The sequence below is a fragment of the Notolepis coatsorum genome (assembly GCF_963971535.1).
Source record: "Notolepis coatsorum genome assembly, chromosome: 11".
Lineage (NCBI taxonomy): Eukaryota > Metazoa > Chordata > Actinopteri > Aulopiformes > Paralepididae > Notolepis > Notolepis coatsorum.
This window is the reverse complement of record NC_140175.1, coordinates 26,420,640-26,439,759: the sequence shown is the minus strand read 5'-3', so window position 1 is coordinate 26,439,759 and position 19,120 is coordinate 26,420,640. Positions and strand designations below refer to the sequence as shown.

At 43.0% G+C, this 19,120-nt stretch overlaps 1 protein-coding gene across 2 annotated transcripts in view; it reads left to right on the top strand.

Annotated features, from left to right (window-relative positions):
• The window catches only part of man1b1a (mannosidase, alpha, class 1B, member 1a), a 35,464-nt gene that overhangs the window by 11,238 nt on the left and 5,106 nt on the right, over window positions 1-19,120 (top strand). For both annotated transcript variants that reach the window (XM_084324412.1, XM_084324411.1), the window contains exons 7-13: window positions 4,829-5,020; window positions 5,884-6,032; window positions 6,411-6,599; window positions 7,611-7,801; window positions 9,004-9,124; window positions 9,363-9,557; window positions 16,828-16,959. In XM_084324412.1, coding sequence (XP_084180538.1) covers window positions 4,829-5,020; window positions 5,884-6,032; window positions 6,411-6,599; window positions 7,611-7,801; window positions 9,004-9,124; window positions 9,363-9,557; window positions 16,828-16,959 — 1,169 coding nt within the window. The remainder of the gene's footprint in view (window positions 1-4,828; window positions 5,021-5,883; window positions 6,033-6,410; window positions 6,600-7,610; window positions 7,802-9,003; window positions 9,125-9,362; window positions 9,558-16,827; window positions 16,960-19,120) is intronic.

The window sequence follows — 19,120 nt, the reverse complement described above, 5'->3', positions numbered from 1 at the left end:
AAAGTATACAGTGCGTGTGCGCTCGCGCGTTGAGGCTCGCTAAGTCTTTCTCCACGCATTTCTGGAGCATTTCTTTATCCACTATGGTTGGATGCTGTATTGTACTTGTGCTGTATCATAACAATACATTTGAATCTAATCTCGTTTTGAGATCAGTTGCAAATCGCTTTCTGTTGAATGGATAGGTTGAGTGCAATGCCGACTCTACTTTCCCCCATTTACTCGTCCTGACAGCCTAGAATATGACAAGCCCACTGATGATGTCACGGTTCGCGAGGAAAAACCAAAAAAATGTCGGTGCCAGCTGAGCACCGATTTGTCACGCTCTGAACCAATTAATCCCGGTGTGAACGCGCCGGCCGGTGCAAGATTACGTTCGGGAACCGGCTCCAGCACGGAGCCCGGCCGGTGTGAAAGGCCTAAGAGAGCGGTTCTCATACGGGCGGGGGATGATCCGGGAGAAGAGACGTCAGACAAGCAGGGGTCGATACACATGCGGGTTCTCAGACGATCAGGTGGGACTCGATTAAAAAATTTATCGAATTAATTCGAGACTTTATAGTTAATTAATCAAATTTTAATCGCATATCAATATTTTATGCGAAAAGCAAAATTTTCCAATTTAAATGGGTTTTGGTATACAAGTGAATCAATGAATATACATTATACATACGTTTATGCAGCAAAATCGTGTTTATTAGCTACTACACAGACCAACAGATAAATGCAATTTTTAACAAAGTGCAGCACTTTTAGGAATTATATATATATCATTCACCCCCCCCCCCCTTCCCCCATGCTGCTATGATGCCTGAATTTCCCCAAGGGGATCAATAAAGGAATATCTTATCTTATCTTATATATATAGCGCAAATGACCTTTTGTAAACTCAAGCACTTTCGAGGTAAAAGTAAAACGCAGTACTTTCAAGTACATTCCAGAACAGTTGACAATTGGGAAAAACTTCTTGATTGATTGATCTCAATTTCTCTTATTTTTTCAATATTCTGTATGAACAAACCAGACTAAGAGATGGTTGGCTCTGCTCTGTATAGGACCAAAGCACTGTTAGCCCCCTCTCCATCCTCTAAACCAAAGCACTGTTAGCCCCTGAAGTCATTCTCTGAAGCAAACAGCAGGAGGCTCTTCTTATTGCTGGCTCCTCTGTGGGTTCTTCTCACAACAGTGCCTCACATATCTGCAATAGATAGTTTAGGAAAGTGATAAATTATTGTACCAATTAAGTCTATTAAAAAATTGCTAATAAAAACAGCAACGTTTTACTATCATGATCAATATTCAGTACATTTCATTTTGGAAAAGCAATTTAATTTATATTTCACTAATTCACTGTCAATTCACAAATAACAGTAACTTGTAATAAATCCCATTAATAAAACAGTTATTGTTGTGGGTGGGTTTTTGTTTACCTGCATGGTTCAAGCAGGGTCTACACAGCTTTTGTATTTTGGTCTACAGTCCACGGCAATCCAGCGAGCCAGCCAGTGTGTCTTTACTTTGTTAGATGTGGTCTGACTCATCTTGGCTCTGAACCCTGCTTCAGCATTAGCTCTTAGCTCCACGTTAGCTGCAACATGCTTGGCATTGAAGTGATAACGTAGGCTTGAAATGCTCAGGTGATATGCAAAGTATTTGCAAACACAACCGTTCTCGTATCAAAACTTCCATCTGTTTTTTTTTTAATATCTAAATCTCCCATTCAACGGGCCAAGCAACACAGTCTCAACTTTTCCCATCATAGCCTACAACTGTCACCCAATGCACACTGTGCAACGGTATAAACGGTATGCCTGGAACTCGTCCACTGAGAAACGTTCCTCGGTGTAAAAAAAAAAAGTATAAAGTAAGGGGCGCCAGGGTGGCACACCACGTAACCCATCTATCCTCCCATACCTCCTCTCTCTGCCAGACTTGTCCGAAAAACCAATAATCTAAAAAAATAAATAAAAGTATAAAGTGGGATAAAATGCGTAATCTTTTTGTCGTCAATTAATCGAAATTAACACGATAAAGTCCCCAGCCCTAGTTATAGTACACAGCAGGGTGCTCCTTCCAAAAGAGGATAAACACAGCATGGGGTCACACAGACAACAATCTTCCTCCTCTTCTTCTCTTCTCACTTCATACAGGTTTCGCCTCAGCTACTCCAAATGATTCTGTCACTCTGTCTCCATTTTCTATGCTGCTTGATTGTGTGGTGATTGCGCTCACCTGTCTCGGGCACGTCTGGCACAGGTGCGGTTCATCTGTGCTGATGCGCTCTGCTCTGCCTGGAGTCTCTCCGGAACTCCTAATATGGGCATATGCCCCAGTACCTTGGCCGACACATAATGGCCGTCTATTACCACGCCAGCCGGTCTGCCACATAGTATAAACAGCTGTTTTCTCCACACCTCCCCCATCTCTCCTCTCTCCTGTCTCCCCATCTCTCCTCTCCTCCCATTCCTCAGCTGAGAGCACGCCTTATGCGGCACGGTGGTGTAGTGGTTAACACTGTCGCCTCACAGCAAGAAGGTCCAGGGTTCGATTCCCGCTTGGGGACCAGGTTTCCATGATGCCAGTTACCCAGGTGGGGTATCTCCCAGGCCTTTCTGTGTGGAGTTTGCATGTTCTCCCCGTGCTCGCAAGGGTTTCCCCCCCGATAAGATAAACCCAATGGAAAAACATGCACAACAACAAGATCGCTAACGCTGTGGCGTCCTTGACGAAGACGGACAGGAGCACTTGGATTGGTCCCCTGGCGCGGCTCACGTTGACGCCTGTCTGCTCCCGGCTGCCCTTGGGGGGAAGGGCGACGGGATGGGTTAATCGCAGATACGAATTGCATGCATGCATCGCATGTGTGCCAATTGATGACCTCGGAGCAGGTCCTAAATTATTATTATAATTACCTTCACTTATACATGGATTCCAGGAATATGATTTATAGATATAATTTATCTGTTCAAAAGTTGTCATGAGTTGTCATGGTATGACAAATCTGCAAATCTGCATGTAGCAATCAGTTGTCTCCTGGCCGAGATGCAGCAAGAGGATGCTCTGATAACCTAATCTGACATGGTGAGGGACCATGAAAGACAAAAATATGATGTAGTCTGATCTCTGCGTTATTTGGAATTTTTTTTACTATAACTTTGTATATGTCAAATGCACAAACGCATGTCAGTCTTTCTATTCAAAGCAAAAGTCGTTTTTGCACAAATATTATGGGCAGCGGCAGCCTACATATATTTGATTATACAGGCTGAATGAGAAGAACACACACAAGGAGGGGAGGGAAGGCTTTACTCTCTCTGTGTCGTTTGACCTCACGGCATTCCAAGGAAGGGAGCTAGGCCAGCTAAATGCTAAATGGTGCATTTATATAGTGCTTTTATCCAAAGTGCTTTACAATTGTTCCTCACATTTTACCCATTCACTCACACACCGACGGTGGAGGCAACCATGAAAGGTGCCAACCTGCTCCTCTGGAGCAGTTAGGGGTTAAGTGTCTGAGATTACTGATAGTTTTGAAATGTGTATTTCTCAACTCAAACATTACCTTAACCACATGCGATTTTTATCCTCAACCACATGCGATTTTTATATTTAATAAAAATATGGCTGTCAATATTAACACGTACATTTTTTTGTATTCATTTACAATTTTACAATTTATCACATTCAACTTTTTGATGTGTTTGTTTACATTCCTGAATCACACGCACCACAGGGAGAATAGTACCGTGACCAGTCCCCAAATGTCTTATTTTATAAATCAAAGCAAATGTTAGATAGCAGTGTTTATAAGAAGGATCAACAAACGGGCGGCTGGGTGGCGCAGCGGACTAAGCGCTCGTCACAACGCGAGAGACACTGGTATCGAATCCGGCTGTCAGCGTTGCCTCCGGCTTGGCCGGCCGTCATACTGGCTCAATTGGCAGTCAGCGGGAGGGAAGCCGGTGGGTGGTATTCTGGTCGTTGTAAACAGCGACTCCTACAGGTCGGTCAGGGCGCCTGCATAGCGAGGGCGGGAGATGGTGAGGGTAGTGTGACCTCCCACACGTTACACCTCACCAATGAGAGTCTCCGCTGGCAGGTGAAAAGATGCTGCTGGCTGTCTCCTATGTCTCGGAGGAAGCATCTGATAGACTTCAGGGCTCCCTAGACCGACCAGTGGGGGGCACATGCGAGCAACAACCAGGAAGGGGAGGGGGGAATTGGCCTAACGACTAAAATGGGATGGGAGAAAAACACAGAAAAACAGGAGGAGAAAAAGTGGATAAAAAAAATAAAAGAAGGATCAACAAAGATGTTGTTTCAACAAATGTACCGTAAATGTTATTGAAGACTCCTCTGACCAGTTAGTATGTATGATTACCTTTCATAACCATTTTGTGATGGCAGCATTTGCTAGATTATGTGCGCAAATATATGCATATATACGGCTCTTTAACGGCTCAGAGTTTGACATTCAATGCGAGGAGTCGCGGGCTTTCACTCTCATGCATTCAGCATTCAGTACACACACACTTATTTAATGAAATCGCAAATTGCAGCCACTTTTGCCGTTATATAAATGCACAGGCTGACATTGCAATCGCGATTGATTAATCACGCAGCGCTACTAGATGGGTAGAGTATAGCAGCACTGCCACGGCAAGGCGTTTGAATTCCACTGAGGCCACCCATTCTAAACTAATAGTGCACTAACAGTACTGTAAGGCTCTCTGAATGAAAACATCTACCGAGTGGATTGTGTTGTGCAAGTCTACAGCCTCGCTAGTTACGATGACACGCTTGAATGTCTTGGTTTGTTTGTCTGTAGTTTCCGTGGGACCCGTGGACAGGCTGGAGGCGGTTCGGGACGCCTTCAGACACGCCTGGAAGGGCTACAAGGACCACGCCTGGGGCCACGACGAGCTCAAGCCCATCTCCAAGTCCTTCGGGGAGTGGTTTGGCCTCGGTCTCACTCTCATCGACGCGCTGGACACCATGTGGATCCTGGGACTGAAAGAAGGTACTTCCTGTCTACTGCTCTCTCGTGGTCTCTCTCTCACACTCTCTCTCTCTCTCACACACAGGTAGTGATGCACCGATGTGAAAATTGTGGCCTATACCGATAACCGATATTAATATTGCTGTTCTGGCCGATACCGATATTTACCGATGTCGATATCTGTATAGAAAACACTTTTTTATGATAATCAAATAAAGCGCTATTTTCCAAAACGCATAGTTTTTTTTACTTTTATAACTTCTTTTCAGAAATGACTGATATTTTGAAACTATTTAAGGCCAAAACATGTAAAAAGAAAAAAATATATATAAAAAAAAAATATATATATATATATATATTATTTTTAATATCGGCCCATATCTATCTTGATATTGGACCGATACCGATGTGTAAAAAAACTGCCATATCGGCCGATATTATATCGGCGGCCGATATATCGTGCATCACTACACACAGGGATGAACTCCCAACCAGTCGCCGGAAGTCTACTCATAATCAGTATAGCCCACACATATCAAGTAGATGACAGCCTTTTCAGAGTTTCCTGGCGATCCCACAAATGTTATTTGAAAAAGGAACCTGCCTTGGTGTAAACGTCGTACCTCCTGGAGACCACTGCAACGATCCAGTCAGATCCTCTCGCAATATATAGTACAGCCCCGGAATATATCACAACGGAGCCATCAACCAGATTGCTTGTGTGTGTGTGTGTACGACGCACTGATATTCTGCTAACGTACTGCCGGTTCATGGCACCTCAGGGAAGAACGTAGATAAACCATTCATCCTGCGGGACGTAAACCACTCATCCTGTCCCCTTGAGACAAACGGATGTGGTATTGATTGACTCTCCCTCGTTCCAGAGTTTGCAGAGGCTAGAGGGTGGGTGGAGACGGAGCTGTCCTTCTCCAAGAACGTGGACGTGAACCTTTTCGAGAGCACCATCCGTATCCTGGGCGGTCTGCTGAGCACCTACCACCTGTCGGGGGACCAGCTCTTCCTGGAGAAGGCTGTAAGTCGACCACCGAGAGAGACTACGTTGTCATACCTTCTCCTGTTCTTCTAATTAATCCAGGAGATTAAAGCAACAACATGTTTTTTCCTTGCTGGACATAATTGAGTCAAATGAGTTCCCGACCCAATACATTTTTAAGGTGAGCAATTTTGATAGGTAATTTGTGTCCGTCAGAGCAGCGTTGATCCGGATACTCATTATTAGGCTCATTTGTGTAACTAAAAGTAATTTGTGCTTATCAAAGCGGTATCAATTTAAATGGATCCAAAGGACCTGCAGGTTTTATATGGAAAGAGATTGTTTTTGTTTTGTTTCTTACTTAAATGGTGTTTTCTTAGAAGGATTTCTTTAAAAAATGTTTTCCTCCTTTTGTAGAAGGATATTGGGTCCAGGCTAATGCCGGCCTTCAAGACGCCCTCCAGGATCCCCTATTCTGATGTGAACCTGGGGAAGGGCACGGCCCACCCTCCTCGCTGGACATCAGACAGCACCTTGGCCGAGGTCACCAGCGTCCAGCTGGAGTTTAGAGAGCTAAGCCGCCTCACCAAGGACCCGGAGTACCAGGTCAGGGCAGAAGGAGGCGCTCTGGGGGGGAACTACCGGTAGTTTGAATGTTGTATAGACCCTTTTACTGTTTGTAAACAACGATGATGTTTTTGGCTCCGGAAGTCTGAATGTAACCATGCAACGTGTTATTCCTGCTGAAAGACGTGTAATGTAATGTAACGTGAAGTGTAATAATAGTGTCATCAGGTATGCAAGTAGGGGTGGGACGATATACGAGTAACACACAATACGATACTGATATTTAGCCCCCAATAACAATAATATCACAATACACAATATCTGCGATAATCGATATATTGCAAGACATTTATATTGTATATAAGATAACATTTTAAGTCTGTTCACCTCATTCCAATAACTTATTTAACTTATAATATCTTGTGATATATTGCTGTATGGATTTTATTTCCCCACCTATATGCAAGGACATTAAACATCTAATGACACAAGCATCTAATGGTCACTGCAGCAGGGGGTGAGCAGTGGAGACAACACACAATGCTGTTCAATTAAAAAGATGCGCATTTCAGATGCAAAAGTAGAGTTTTTCCTGCACACGGCATTCATTAATCTAGTGCCTTAACTCCCAAGGCTCTTGAGAAGAAGTGACGGGGAACGAAAGGCTAGATTCTGTGCATTGATTATTTGTTTTCTTGGTGAAGATGGAGCATGTTGTGATAGTCTACACACCCTCCCCAGATCGACAGTAGGGTAGCACAACAACCAGGAAGGAAATTGCCATAATGACTACATTGGGGGATGGGAAAAAAAGGTAGAGAGCAAAAAAGTTATGCTGTAATAAAATATACCAAAAAATGGTTGGGTACTATTGAGATGGGATGTTGATGGGACTGAGCTTACCTGAGTTCTTTGTTCATCGGTCTTGTTAAATGTGGAACGTGGGATTCTTTTCCGTTTGTTAATCTAGGGAGTTGTCTGGAGTTAATGGTTTCTTTTATGAGCGATGGTATCCAGTAACCTGGCCATTGTCCTTCCCTCTGTCTACAGGACGTGGTTAATGAGGTGATGAAACTGGTCCACAAGCTGCCAGGGAAGCACGACGGCCTTGTCCCCATGTTCATCAACACCAACAGCGGCCAGTTCACCCACAAAGGCATCTTCACCCTGGGAGCGCGGGCAGACAGCTACTACGAGTACCTGCTCAAACAGTGGATCCAGGGAGGCAAGACGGAAGACGAGTAAGACTTTTACTTACTGACTAGTCACAAGACTTTTAATTACTGACTACTCACAAGACTTTTAATTACTCACTAGTCGCAGGACTTTTAATTACTAACTAGTCACATGACTTTTAATTACTGACTAGTCACATGACCTTTAATTACTGACTAGTCACATGCCTTTTAATTACTGACCAGTCACAGGACTTTTAATTACTGACTAGTCACAGGACTTTTAATTACTGACTAGTCACAGGACTTTTAATTACTGACCAGTCACAGGACTTTTAATTACTGACTAGTCACAGGACCTTTAATTACTGACTAGTCACAGGACTTTTAATTACTGACCAGTCACAATACCTTTAATTACTGACTAGTCACAGGACTTTTAATTACTGACTAGTGACAGGACTTTTAATTACTGACTAGTCACAGGACTTTTAATTACCGACTAGTCACAGGACTTTTAATTACTGACTAGTCACATGACTTTTAATTACTGACTACTCGCAAGACTTTTAATTACTCACTAGTCACAGGACCTTTAATTACTGACTAGTCACAGGACTTTTAATTACTGACTAGTCACAGGACTTTTAATTACTGACTAGTCACAGGACTTTTAATTACTGACTAGTCACATGACTTTTACTTACCGACTAGTCACAGGACTTTTAATTACTGACTACTCGCAAGACTTTTAATTACTGAGTAGTCTCAAGACTTTTAATTACAGACTAGTCACAGGACTTTTAATTACTGACTAGTCACAGGACTTTTAATTACTGACTAGTCACAGGACTTTTAATTACTGACTAGTCGCATGACTTTTACTTACCGACTAGTCACAAGACTTTTAATTACTGACTAGTCACAAGACTTTTAATTACTGACTAGTCACAAGACTTTTAATTACTGACTACTAGTCACAAGACCTTTAATTACTGACTAGTCACATGACTTTTAATTACTGACTAGTCACATGACTTTTAATTACTGACTAGTGACATGACTTTTAATTACTGACTAGTCACAGGACTTTTAATTACTGACTAGTGACAGGACTTTTAATTACTGAGTAGTCACAGGACTTTTAATTACTGACTAGTCACAGGACTTTTAATTACTGACTAGTCACATGACTTTTAATTACTGACTAATCACATCTGTCTGTGTGTGCGTGTCTGTGTCTGTGTGTGTGTGTGCGTGTGTGTCAGTCTGTTAGAGGACTACCTCCAGGCAGTAGAGGGAGTGAAGAAGCACCTTGTGAGACAGACGGGACCCAGCAGACTAACCTTCGTAGGGGAACTGTCTCATAACCGCTTCAACCCAAAGATGGTGAGAGACAGATGCTCAGTCCACGCACGCACAACTCCAACAGCCTGGAACCACTAATGTCTTGTTGAAGGCAATAAATCCAACCATCCAACCATCCATTCACACGCTCGCGTTCAATCAAGGAATCACGTGAATTTGCCCAGGCTGTCAATCATGGCATTAGTCAAATCAGTCTTTCTCTCCTTTCTTTCCTCCTCTCGGTTATGCTCTCCTCCCTCCATCCCTCCATGCCTCCCAGGACCACCTGGTGTGCTTCCTGCCTGGCACCCTGGCGCTGGGGGCCCATAACGGCCTGCCGGGGGACCATATGGATCTGGCCGTGCAGCTGATGGAGACCTGCCACCAGATGTACTCACAGATGGAGACGGGCCTCAGCCCGGAGATCGCATACTTCAACCTGCTGCCCCGCGATGGACGAGACGTCGAAGTCAAGGTGAGGCGGCAGGCGGTCGAAACATGGCTATTAGGACGTTGTGTTTGAGATCAGGGGTACTTTTATTTGTTGTTGTAACTGAGGGGTACAATTCCCTGACTGTATTGATAAGTATGGTATCATTAAACCACTACCGCTTTATGTACTTTAATTACTGGCCATACAGTACATGATATCTAAATATAATGAACACTTCCCACAATGAACCGGTTCTACACAAAGTTGTCTTTAAGTATTTATTGCAGCAAAAGGTACATAATACTTCTCGATTATACTTTGAATGCACTTGTAAGGCAAAGGAATGTGCGTAGGCAAATCAACAATGAATGTCCATTCTCTGGTTACGCAGGAGGTAATTATACAACCTGAATCTTAGGGAATTATATCTATGGTACACTAGTAATATATAGCGGGAGATACTGGAAGGGTCCCCCTGGTTGTAAGCCAGCGGGGGTAGAAGATCTGTCGGTAGTAGAGAGTCTGGTCAACGATGACTAAGGAGACTCCAAGTACAGGAGACGGTGCAATAGCCTCTTGATCCACAGACGAATACAGCTGTTCTCCGTAGACTGTAGCTCCACAGTGAAGAAAGCTAGCCGGCCTCAGGCTCTCTGAGGCGCCGACTCGACTTGGCTCCTCGCGGGGTAAATCCAACACGTGCAGGCGTCGGCGATTCTCCGCTCCATAAATCACAGGACCAAAGCAAATATATTCCAGCCGCAAAGGGCTATGTAGTCGTCGGGTCGATTAATCCAGTGTACATGTCCACACGGTTCTCGTCTAGGTCTCCTCGGGTGAAAGCGCCATGAAAGCAGCCCAGCCTGGATAAGAACTCTAGCTAATACGAGGAAGCGTTGGCGATGCTGGTCACTGTAGAACTTTAGCCGCACGATACACTATACACAAATAGACTATCACTGACTTAATAGAAATATGTCGCACTCGACGGTATAGCGCCAAACTCTGACAATTCAGTTATTAATTCGCACGCGGTCTCAATGCTCTATTCTGGGGCCAAACAGGCCATACTTCACCGCACGTTGTATCGTGGGTGAGGCTTCAACTTATTGGGTAACTCTTGACTTCTGACTAAGTAAGACTAAGACTAAGTGCTTCTGTATTCACCTGCGCCGTATTTATATGCACGGTGAACAAACTAGTGCCAATCTCATTTCTGTCGCGTATCCCTGGGCAAGGCCGGGCATGTCCAGACATGTCTTGACGGTGACTTTGAACCTGACTCTGGAGGCTGGTCCCTGGCGCCGGTGGACCGCTGTCCAATAGGAGAATGAAATATTATGGTCTGGGCTAAAGGGATATTCCGTGTATATGTACAAGGAATATACAAGGGATATCAAACGATATACAAATACTATGCAATATATATCAATAAATAAATATATATATTCGGTTTAATCTGATCCTTTGTAACAGTTGTCACTGTGCTTTTTATACCCTTGGTTGTGGAATAAGAAGTTACCTGTAAGATAGGAGCAGAGTGTTAGATTCTGATCAATCAGCCAGTATCACCTCTTCATCTGTTGGCTTGTGTTATCTCTTTATCCGTTGACCCTGCGTTGTGTTTTATCTCTCCGACGTCTCCTCATACTAGCTGATACAATCTTTGTCATCCCCCTTTAATGCAATCCGCAAGCATAAGAATTTGACCACCTCCATAAGAATTCGACCCTTGACAGCGTCTTGAAAGAACGTTGTTTATTACACAAACAGAAGCCTCAGCTCAGATATTATCAGATTGTATTGTCCTTGCTATCGTCTCTTCTGCTGTTCAGTCCAATAGTGGCTCAGGCCTTGTCGTTAGCCAGAACCCTTCTCCCGTTAGCCGAAGCTAATGATGATGTGTCATCCCCCCCCCCCCCACCGGCGAGGGTGAGAGGGATGAGTCTCTGATGGTTTCTTCTCTCCTGTGGGATTCGTTTCTTAGTCTGCCCTTACCCGGAACCACTGTTAGATTTATATGATCTTCATCATAGCAACGACGGCCTCGCCCCTCTTCTGGTTGCCATGTGACGTGCTGTCTTTGACAACTGCTAATAACCTTTAACACACATTAAAAACGTCTGTTTCATTAATGTCAAACTCTCTCCATCGCTCTGCCTACTGCTGTTTTCTTATCAGTTGTTATGTGCTGATGGAATGCAGCATGCCCTGAGCTCCATCTCAGTCTGCTGCTAAATACAGTGATTCTCTCTCACCTCCCCCACCACCCTGCACATCCACCTCTCTGACCTAGCACCGTTAGATGCTGTCATCTCCCCCCCAATATATACGTTACATATAGGGATGTCCCGATCCGATCACGTGATCGGGATCGGGGCTGATCACGTGATTTTCCGAAGATCGGGACCGGCAAAAAAAAATCTTTTTTTTTTTACTTTTTTTTTTTTTTTTCAACAAACATGACCATGTTCACGTCTTAAACTCATACTGAGGCCTTAGTTTTGGTTTTAAATTGCATATCATCATTCATTTATTTATTGTCACACAGAGCAGAAGAATTTTGCCAAAACAAACCAATAGTATCCAGCTGCAAAACGGCATACCAGCCACACTCTCAGACCCAAACGCATTTCCTTTGATTTAATTATACATCAAATGATTTATGTCAAGGATTGCAATGCCTCGCTTGAATGAAGTTAACTTTTCACCTGGATAACGTCAACATTCAGGGTGAATGTAATGTGAGAAATTAAGTTAAAAAAATAAAAAAATCCTAACCCTCAAAAATGGCATAATCACACTCCCATATTCAATAACAATGCACTCTTAATGAGAAAACGCCCTATAAGATTTCCTATATGGGAAGAGCAAGGCATACACTCATTAGGGGATATTTTTAATAACCAGGGCTTCTATAATTATGGCGAAATATGCACAAAGTTTAACCTCACCGAGTCCACATGGCTTTTTTACATACAGTTACGACTATGTTTGAGGTCTCACGGTGTTCCATTAGACATACCAGTTGAACACCACAGATACCACAAATTTTTCTATGAAAGAGAAACATTGGGAGGTTTTGTATCAGGTTTTTATTATCAATTACTAACGTCCTCGTATGAAACCCTTCAACTAGACACTGTCTGGAGGAGGGATATACCAGACCTGGAAAATGACTTTGATTGGCAAGGAGCCTGGGCAAATGTCCGACTTACATCAAGGAACCCGGATCATCAACAAATCAATCTGAACTATATTCACAGGACATACTTGACTCCTATAAGACTGTGCAGAATGGGGCTTAAACAAGACTCCTAATGCTCCCAATGTACAAATGGGGACGAAGGGACATTTATGCACATGTATTGGGACTGCCCACCAGTTAAGGCATTCTGGAAAGATGTGTCCCAACAATTATCAAAACTCGTATCTTGGAATATACCTGTACACCCCTCGGTATTACTATTGAATGATGTTTTTGAGTTTGCAGTGAATCCACAGCTAAAGAGATTGGTTTTATCGGGTATCACAGTAGCTAAAAAGCTGATCGCATCACGCTGGTTTCAACCGGAAAAAAATTGCCGGAAAGTTTGGTTTCTTACATATCTCGATGTGATATATCAAGAAATATCTACAGCAAGAATTCTGGGTCTCAATGAATCCAAAATGTCAATGTGGGTAGAAGTGGTGGAGAGAATAAAAGCTAGCTTATAATGGTAGTGTCTGGTTAGGAGTGAGGGATAATGGAGGTACTATCCAAGGAGGGGTCCGGGAGGGGGGGGTTCGAGCTGGAGCATATGTGTGTAGGGTTTTAGAAAATAGGTATTAGGGGTATGTTCTATATAAACATTTATATAATTGTAATTTCGCTGGATATACACTGTATACGGTTAAAATGTTATTATAGACTCTTTTTGTTTTATCTCGTTTCTGTACTTGCATGTAATTTTAACCACCTTGACTGATAGTTTAATTATGCATTATGTGTTGAGTACTGACTTTTAATAATTTTTGTTTTGCAATAATAAAAAAAAAAATAAAAAATTCATAAAATATATATATAAAAAAATTATTTACATTTTTTTGATCGGATCGGGAAAGATCGGTATCGGTAGATACTCAAAATCACATGATCGGGATCGGAATATTATTTGAAGAGAAGGTTTTTTTTATTGTGAGTTTAAAGATTTTTTCTTTTTGATCCACTTTCTCCATTTTTAAAATGTGTCCTCCCATCCCAATTTAGCCGTGCCAATTCTCCCCTCCCCTGTCTTGATCGTTGCTCGCATGTGCCCCCCACTGGCCGGTCGTAGGGAGGATAGAAGCCCATCACATGTCCCCTCCGATACATGTGGAGGCAGCCAGTCACATCTTTTCACCTGCCAGCGCGTACTCTCATTGGCGAGGAGTAATGTGTAGAAGGCTCACACTGCCCCCGCCATTTTCCTGTCTTTGCTGTGCAGGCGCCCTGACCGACCTGTAGGAGTCGCTGTTTACAACGTCCAGATTACCACCCATCAACTCCCCTCCCGCTAACTCTGCCAATTGAGTCAGTATGACGGCCGGCCCAAGCCGGCGGCAACGCTGACAGCCGGATTCTATACCGGTGTCTCTTGCGTTGGCGACGAGCGCAATGTCCACTGCGCCACCCAGCCACCATGAGTTTAAAGACATTTAAACATTTTACACATTTTGTAATTATTGCTGCATTGTTATTAACTTCAGTTCCTGCAGGCGTAGAAATGCAGAGAAGTAACTGATACCTTGCTGTTTGCAATGTTTAGCTTCTCGTCTGTATTCAGTCACAAGCTTTTGAAAGCAATCCTCCCAATGTTGCTTTTTTCATTAATCCCTGCATGAATACTGTAGGTTTAAAAGTAGTTTATTTTTAATAATTTCTCTCCACTTGCTGCCTCCCTTATCTAAATGTGCTGAACACCTTTTGAGCAAATGTTGCTGCTTCCCAATTTTTTTATTTCACTTAACACTTTGAGTGCTAGCGACGAGATTTCTCGTTAGTTCATGCCGACCGTTGAGTGCCAGCGACGAGATATCTCGCTTATTTTTTTTATTAGCGATTTGAATTCATATTTCATCAATCTAGTCTCACGTTAGTGCTGCAAACTCTCTCTGAGCTCCATTTGGAAAATACCGCCCCCTATCGTCTCTCCCTGTTGTACTGTACCCCTTTCGAATGGATTGAATGAAACACATGGGGGGGGGGGGGGGATCCCGCTTCCTCATTTTACTTCTCGGGCAAGTCACCCGAGAGGATCGGATTCATTGCCGAGCCCCAAAACAGCGTGGAATACATATTTCCAGTACCCAGCGTTGGATCAATAAACGCGATCGATATTTGGAATGGCGATCAGGAATTGGAATAATTTTTTGGAGAACATCTGATCTGAGGTAAGGAAACTATTTTACCAGTCTTAGGATAATCAGAACTTTTTTCACAGAGATATCAACGTGTGCCCTATGTGTGTGTGTGTGCGTGTGTGTGTGTGTGCTGATCAGGAAATGAGAGAATCGATTTTCAGCTCGCTTCTATAGCGTGCATAAGTACACATATACTATCGATAATCTAGCGTTTATTTGAAAATGATTCATAAATAGGCCGAAAAATTACAAAGTTTGTGTATTCCAGTAAAGGGCGATTATCACAGAATCTTTATATTTTCCTGAAACTTAAAAAAAACCGAGCGTTTTTCAAAATGGTATAAAGCGGAAATGAACCGATTAAAAAAAACAATCCGTTTCGACAATGTTGATTGCAAATGCTTACCTGAGACCAGTTGTTCGCCATTGTTCAGGCATAGTGTATTTATTATGGCCATGTGAATTGACCAATGACCCTGATATCGGAAGTCTTTATTTTCATTCTATATATATACCTGATCATAGAGGGATTTTTATTACACCACCTGCGCAGCAGTGTATTACAGTCCCGTGGGTCTGTCTGTCTGCCGTTGTTTGTCTGCACCAGCCAGAAATCCCACAGTTCTGATCCGATTTGAGTGGAATGTCTCACATAGGCTGACAGCAGGCCAAGAACCTGAATTCTAGAATATCTTTCAAATCGGTCAATGACAAGTATTTTATTTGAATGAATGTCCATAATTTCACAGTGAAATCAGTAATAATGGTAAACAGCACAGTGGAGAATGCACTCGCCTACCACCGCAGAGACTCTGGGATCTAATCCACCTGTCAGCGGTACCTCCGGCTTGGTCAGTCGTCCCTACTAACACAATTGGCAGTGTTAGCGGGTGGGAAGCCGGCGGGGTATGTGTCCTGGTCGTTGTAAACTGCATTTCCTACTGGTCGGTCGGGGCGCCTGTTCAGCAGGGAGGGGATCTGGGGGAAATAGCGTGAACCTCCGCACGCGTTACATTCCCCCAGTGAGAGTCCTCGCTGTCAGGTGAAAAGAAGCGGCTGGCTGACTCCACATGTATCGGAGGAGGCATGTGTTAGTTCTACACCCTCCCTAGGCCGACAGTGGGACAATGCGCGCAACGACCAGGAAGGGAATTGGCATAACGACTAAATTGGGATGGGAGCAAAATACAGAAAGTGAGAACAAAAAAATGATTTAATAAACATAAATATAAGAGGGTGCTACTACACAAAGCGTGAGCCTCACCTAGACACCTAACATGCCAGTGTCAAGACTCGTGATTGTAGGGGAAATACCTATGCATTAGAAACATCCTTTTTCCAGCTAATCTCTTGGTTACATCAATACTGTGGTGTCCAAACAGTTCATGTTTGTAGGGTAAGTAGCCTATTTAATGTTCGCTATATTGTCAACTGTCCTCTGTTATTATTACATGTCCATGCAATCTAGAATCAATCATTTTCCCCAGCAAATCTCTTAATTATAACAAGATGTGTCGCTAATGTTAGGCAACGTTGTGTTTTAAAAGGTGAAGTATTTAGAAAGTTTGCTATTTGACCAAAGAGGTGGCTGGTCTAAAGTCTAGGGGCAGAACACGCTCCGGTGTCTGGTGTCAGGTGATGGAGGAAATCCAAACCAGGAGATTTGTTCTAACTTTCTTTTACGAGTGCAATGTAAGAGACCATTCACGACTGTAGAATTGGATGTGGTTTCATCATCAAGTGCACCACTGTGGTACATAAACAGACCTTCCAGTGGCGAGTGAGCAGTGCGCTGATGTCAGACAGCAGTGCGCTGATGGGTCGGGCTTCGCCCACTTGTGCGTGACTGTGTACAGTAGGCGTCACGGTCTCCCTCTGCCATTCTAGTTACAAGTATCGTGTTCCCTCCATCATCCACTCTGTTCCTCAGCCTGCAGACAGACACAACCTGCTGCGGCCGGAGACGGTGGAGAGTCTGTTCTACATGTACAGGTTCACACAGGACGCCAAGTACAGAGACTGGGGCTGGGACATCCTGCAGAGCTTCAACAAGTACACCAAGGTACAACAGACAACTGACCCCAGACATGTTTGACCTGGCTCTTTAAAAAGGACCACACCCGTCTTCATTTTTACTTCTTGCCATTACCAGAGATTGTCCCGTATCGTCTCTACATTTTCAAGTTCTGTTTTATTTGTCACATATATAAGGTACTCGTACATTATAGTGAAATGCTTGGTTCTGTATGACCCTCCTGAGATTGTGCTTCATACAGTAAAAGAGTAAAAGACCAAACACTATAAAATATATATACAAAGTAGGGATGTCCGATATTATCGGCCTACCGATATTATCGGCCGATATCGGCATTAAAATGTGATATCGGAAAATATCGGTTTTCAAAAAAGAAAAAAAAATTTTACATTTCTATAACCTTTATTTACCCAGGCAAGCAAGTAAGAACAAATTCTGATTTTATTTATTGTCAAAAGTATGCATACTCTTGTGTTAATTCCACAACAAGAGATATGTAATGTTAATTACCAGAAATTATTCCATTTTTTGGAGCGGGAATGCCTGCATATATCGATATCGGTTGATATCGGTATCGGAAATTAAGAGTTGGACTATATCGGTATCGGTAAAAAAGCCAATATTGAGCATCCCTAATACAAAGCTAAAGTCTCTGTTAATGGTGAGAGGACTGGTATGGTATGGTCCTTTGTAATAGGTGGTCCCCAGGAATGATATGGTTTGTGTTCTAGGTTTGAGTGTTGGCACGGGGGGGGGGGGGGGGGGATACTCCGCTTGGCCTGCTGAGAAGTGTTGTGACACGTATTCCTCCAAACCTGCTGTGGCTCCTGAAAAGCATCAAGTCAACACTTCCAGGAGTTTGCAAAAAGCATTTTCACCTTACTCACCGACTCACCTTAGACCCCTGTTTTGGAAACCTAGTGTGTACATAGTCAATATCGGCTCATTAAAACTCTCCCATCACGCCGCGCGCTGCAAGGCCGGCGCATACGGCATGAAAACAATTTCAAACCAGTCTCTTGAGAGAATAAACCAACCCGTCTGCTTTTAGTTTACAAGGCTGTGTTGTCGAATAGCTCCGCTAGGAAAATGTATGTAGAAAAGTTTCCAGCTGGGTAAGCGGTGAGGACAGTCATAACAATAGCAGCTTTCAGCTCACGGCCGCCTCCTTGTCGGCGTTATGAAGACTCCCAGTGATGAATTATATATATGTTTTTCCCACCTTGCGAATGCGTGCAGTCACTCTGAGACCAGACATCTTTTTCAAAATAAAGCCCTTAAAATTCTGCGAGTGTGTCCACTTTTGACTTCTCACTCACTGTTGAACTCTGTCCATGAGTTTGAATTCTGGCTACATGCCTTTCTTTACTTGTCATGAAAAATGTATGAAATGCTTTTGAAGAGTAAACTGCCTCTGCTTCCTTCTTCCTTCCTTGCCTCTTCTTTATTGTAATATAATATAATAAAGAATTGCAATATAATAATATTATTAGATTGGCCTGCTCCCTCTTCGTCCTTAACACATTGATTGCCACGCAGTATGCCCATCATTATACCCAGTCTGCCACCGCTGTAAGCCTATGGAGATGTTTACCTTCTTTGCAGGGCTATAACCTTTTAAATATTATAGCTATATCTGCATTACTATGGCCCATTCAACATCGATTATCTATCGTTCCGGATGTGGGAACGTTATATTTTTTCATTCATACATTGTTGTGTTAATACTGTTGAGAATATAAGTATGTTTTTAAGCTTTTCTGCTGTAATTCCAAAAACGTTAGTTATAGGCCCTGAAGCATAATAGATGGATTATCGATTGGCGTTTCTTTCCTATACACGCTATATTAAAAATCCAAATGTATATGATCGGTATACATTATGCTTCATCATGCGTGAAGGAAAGGGGGGGGGGGGTCGTTTATAATTCCTTGGTCGTCAGTAACGGCTTTATTTAGTATGGGTTGATATATTGATCAGACTGATTGCAGACAAAGAAATGGACAATCCGGCTGAAAATAACATTAGTGTCCTCTTACCGTTCGCCGATGAGACTGGAGGAAAAATATCCCAATTATTTGACGTCGATCTCCTAGATCCATTTCCGGTTTGTATGACGCAATAAACGCCGAAATCATATCGATTATTGCGTTTAGAAAGCGATCCAAAATGCACTCGAGTGTGTATA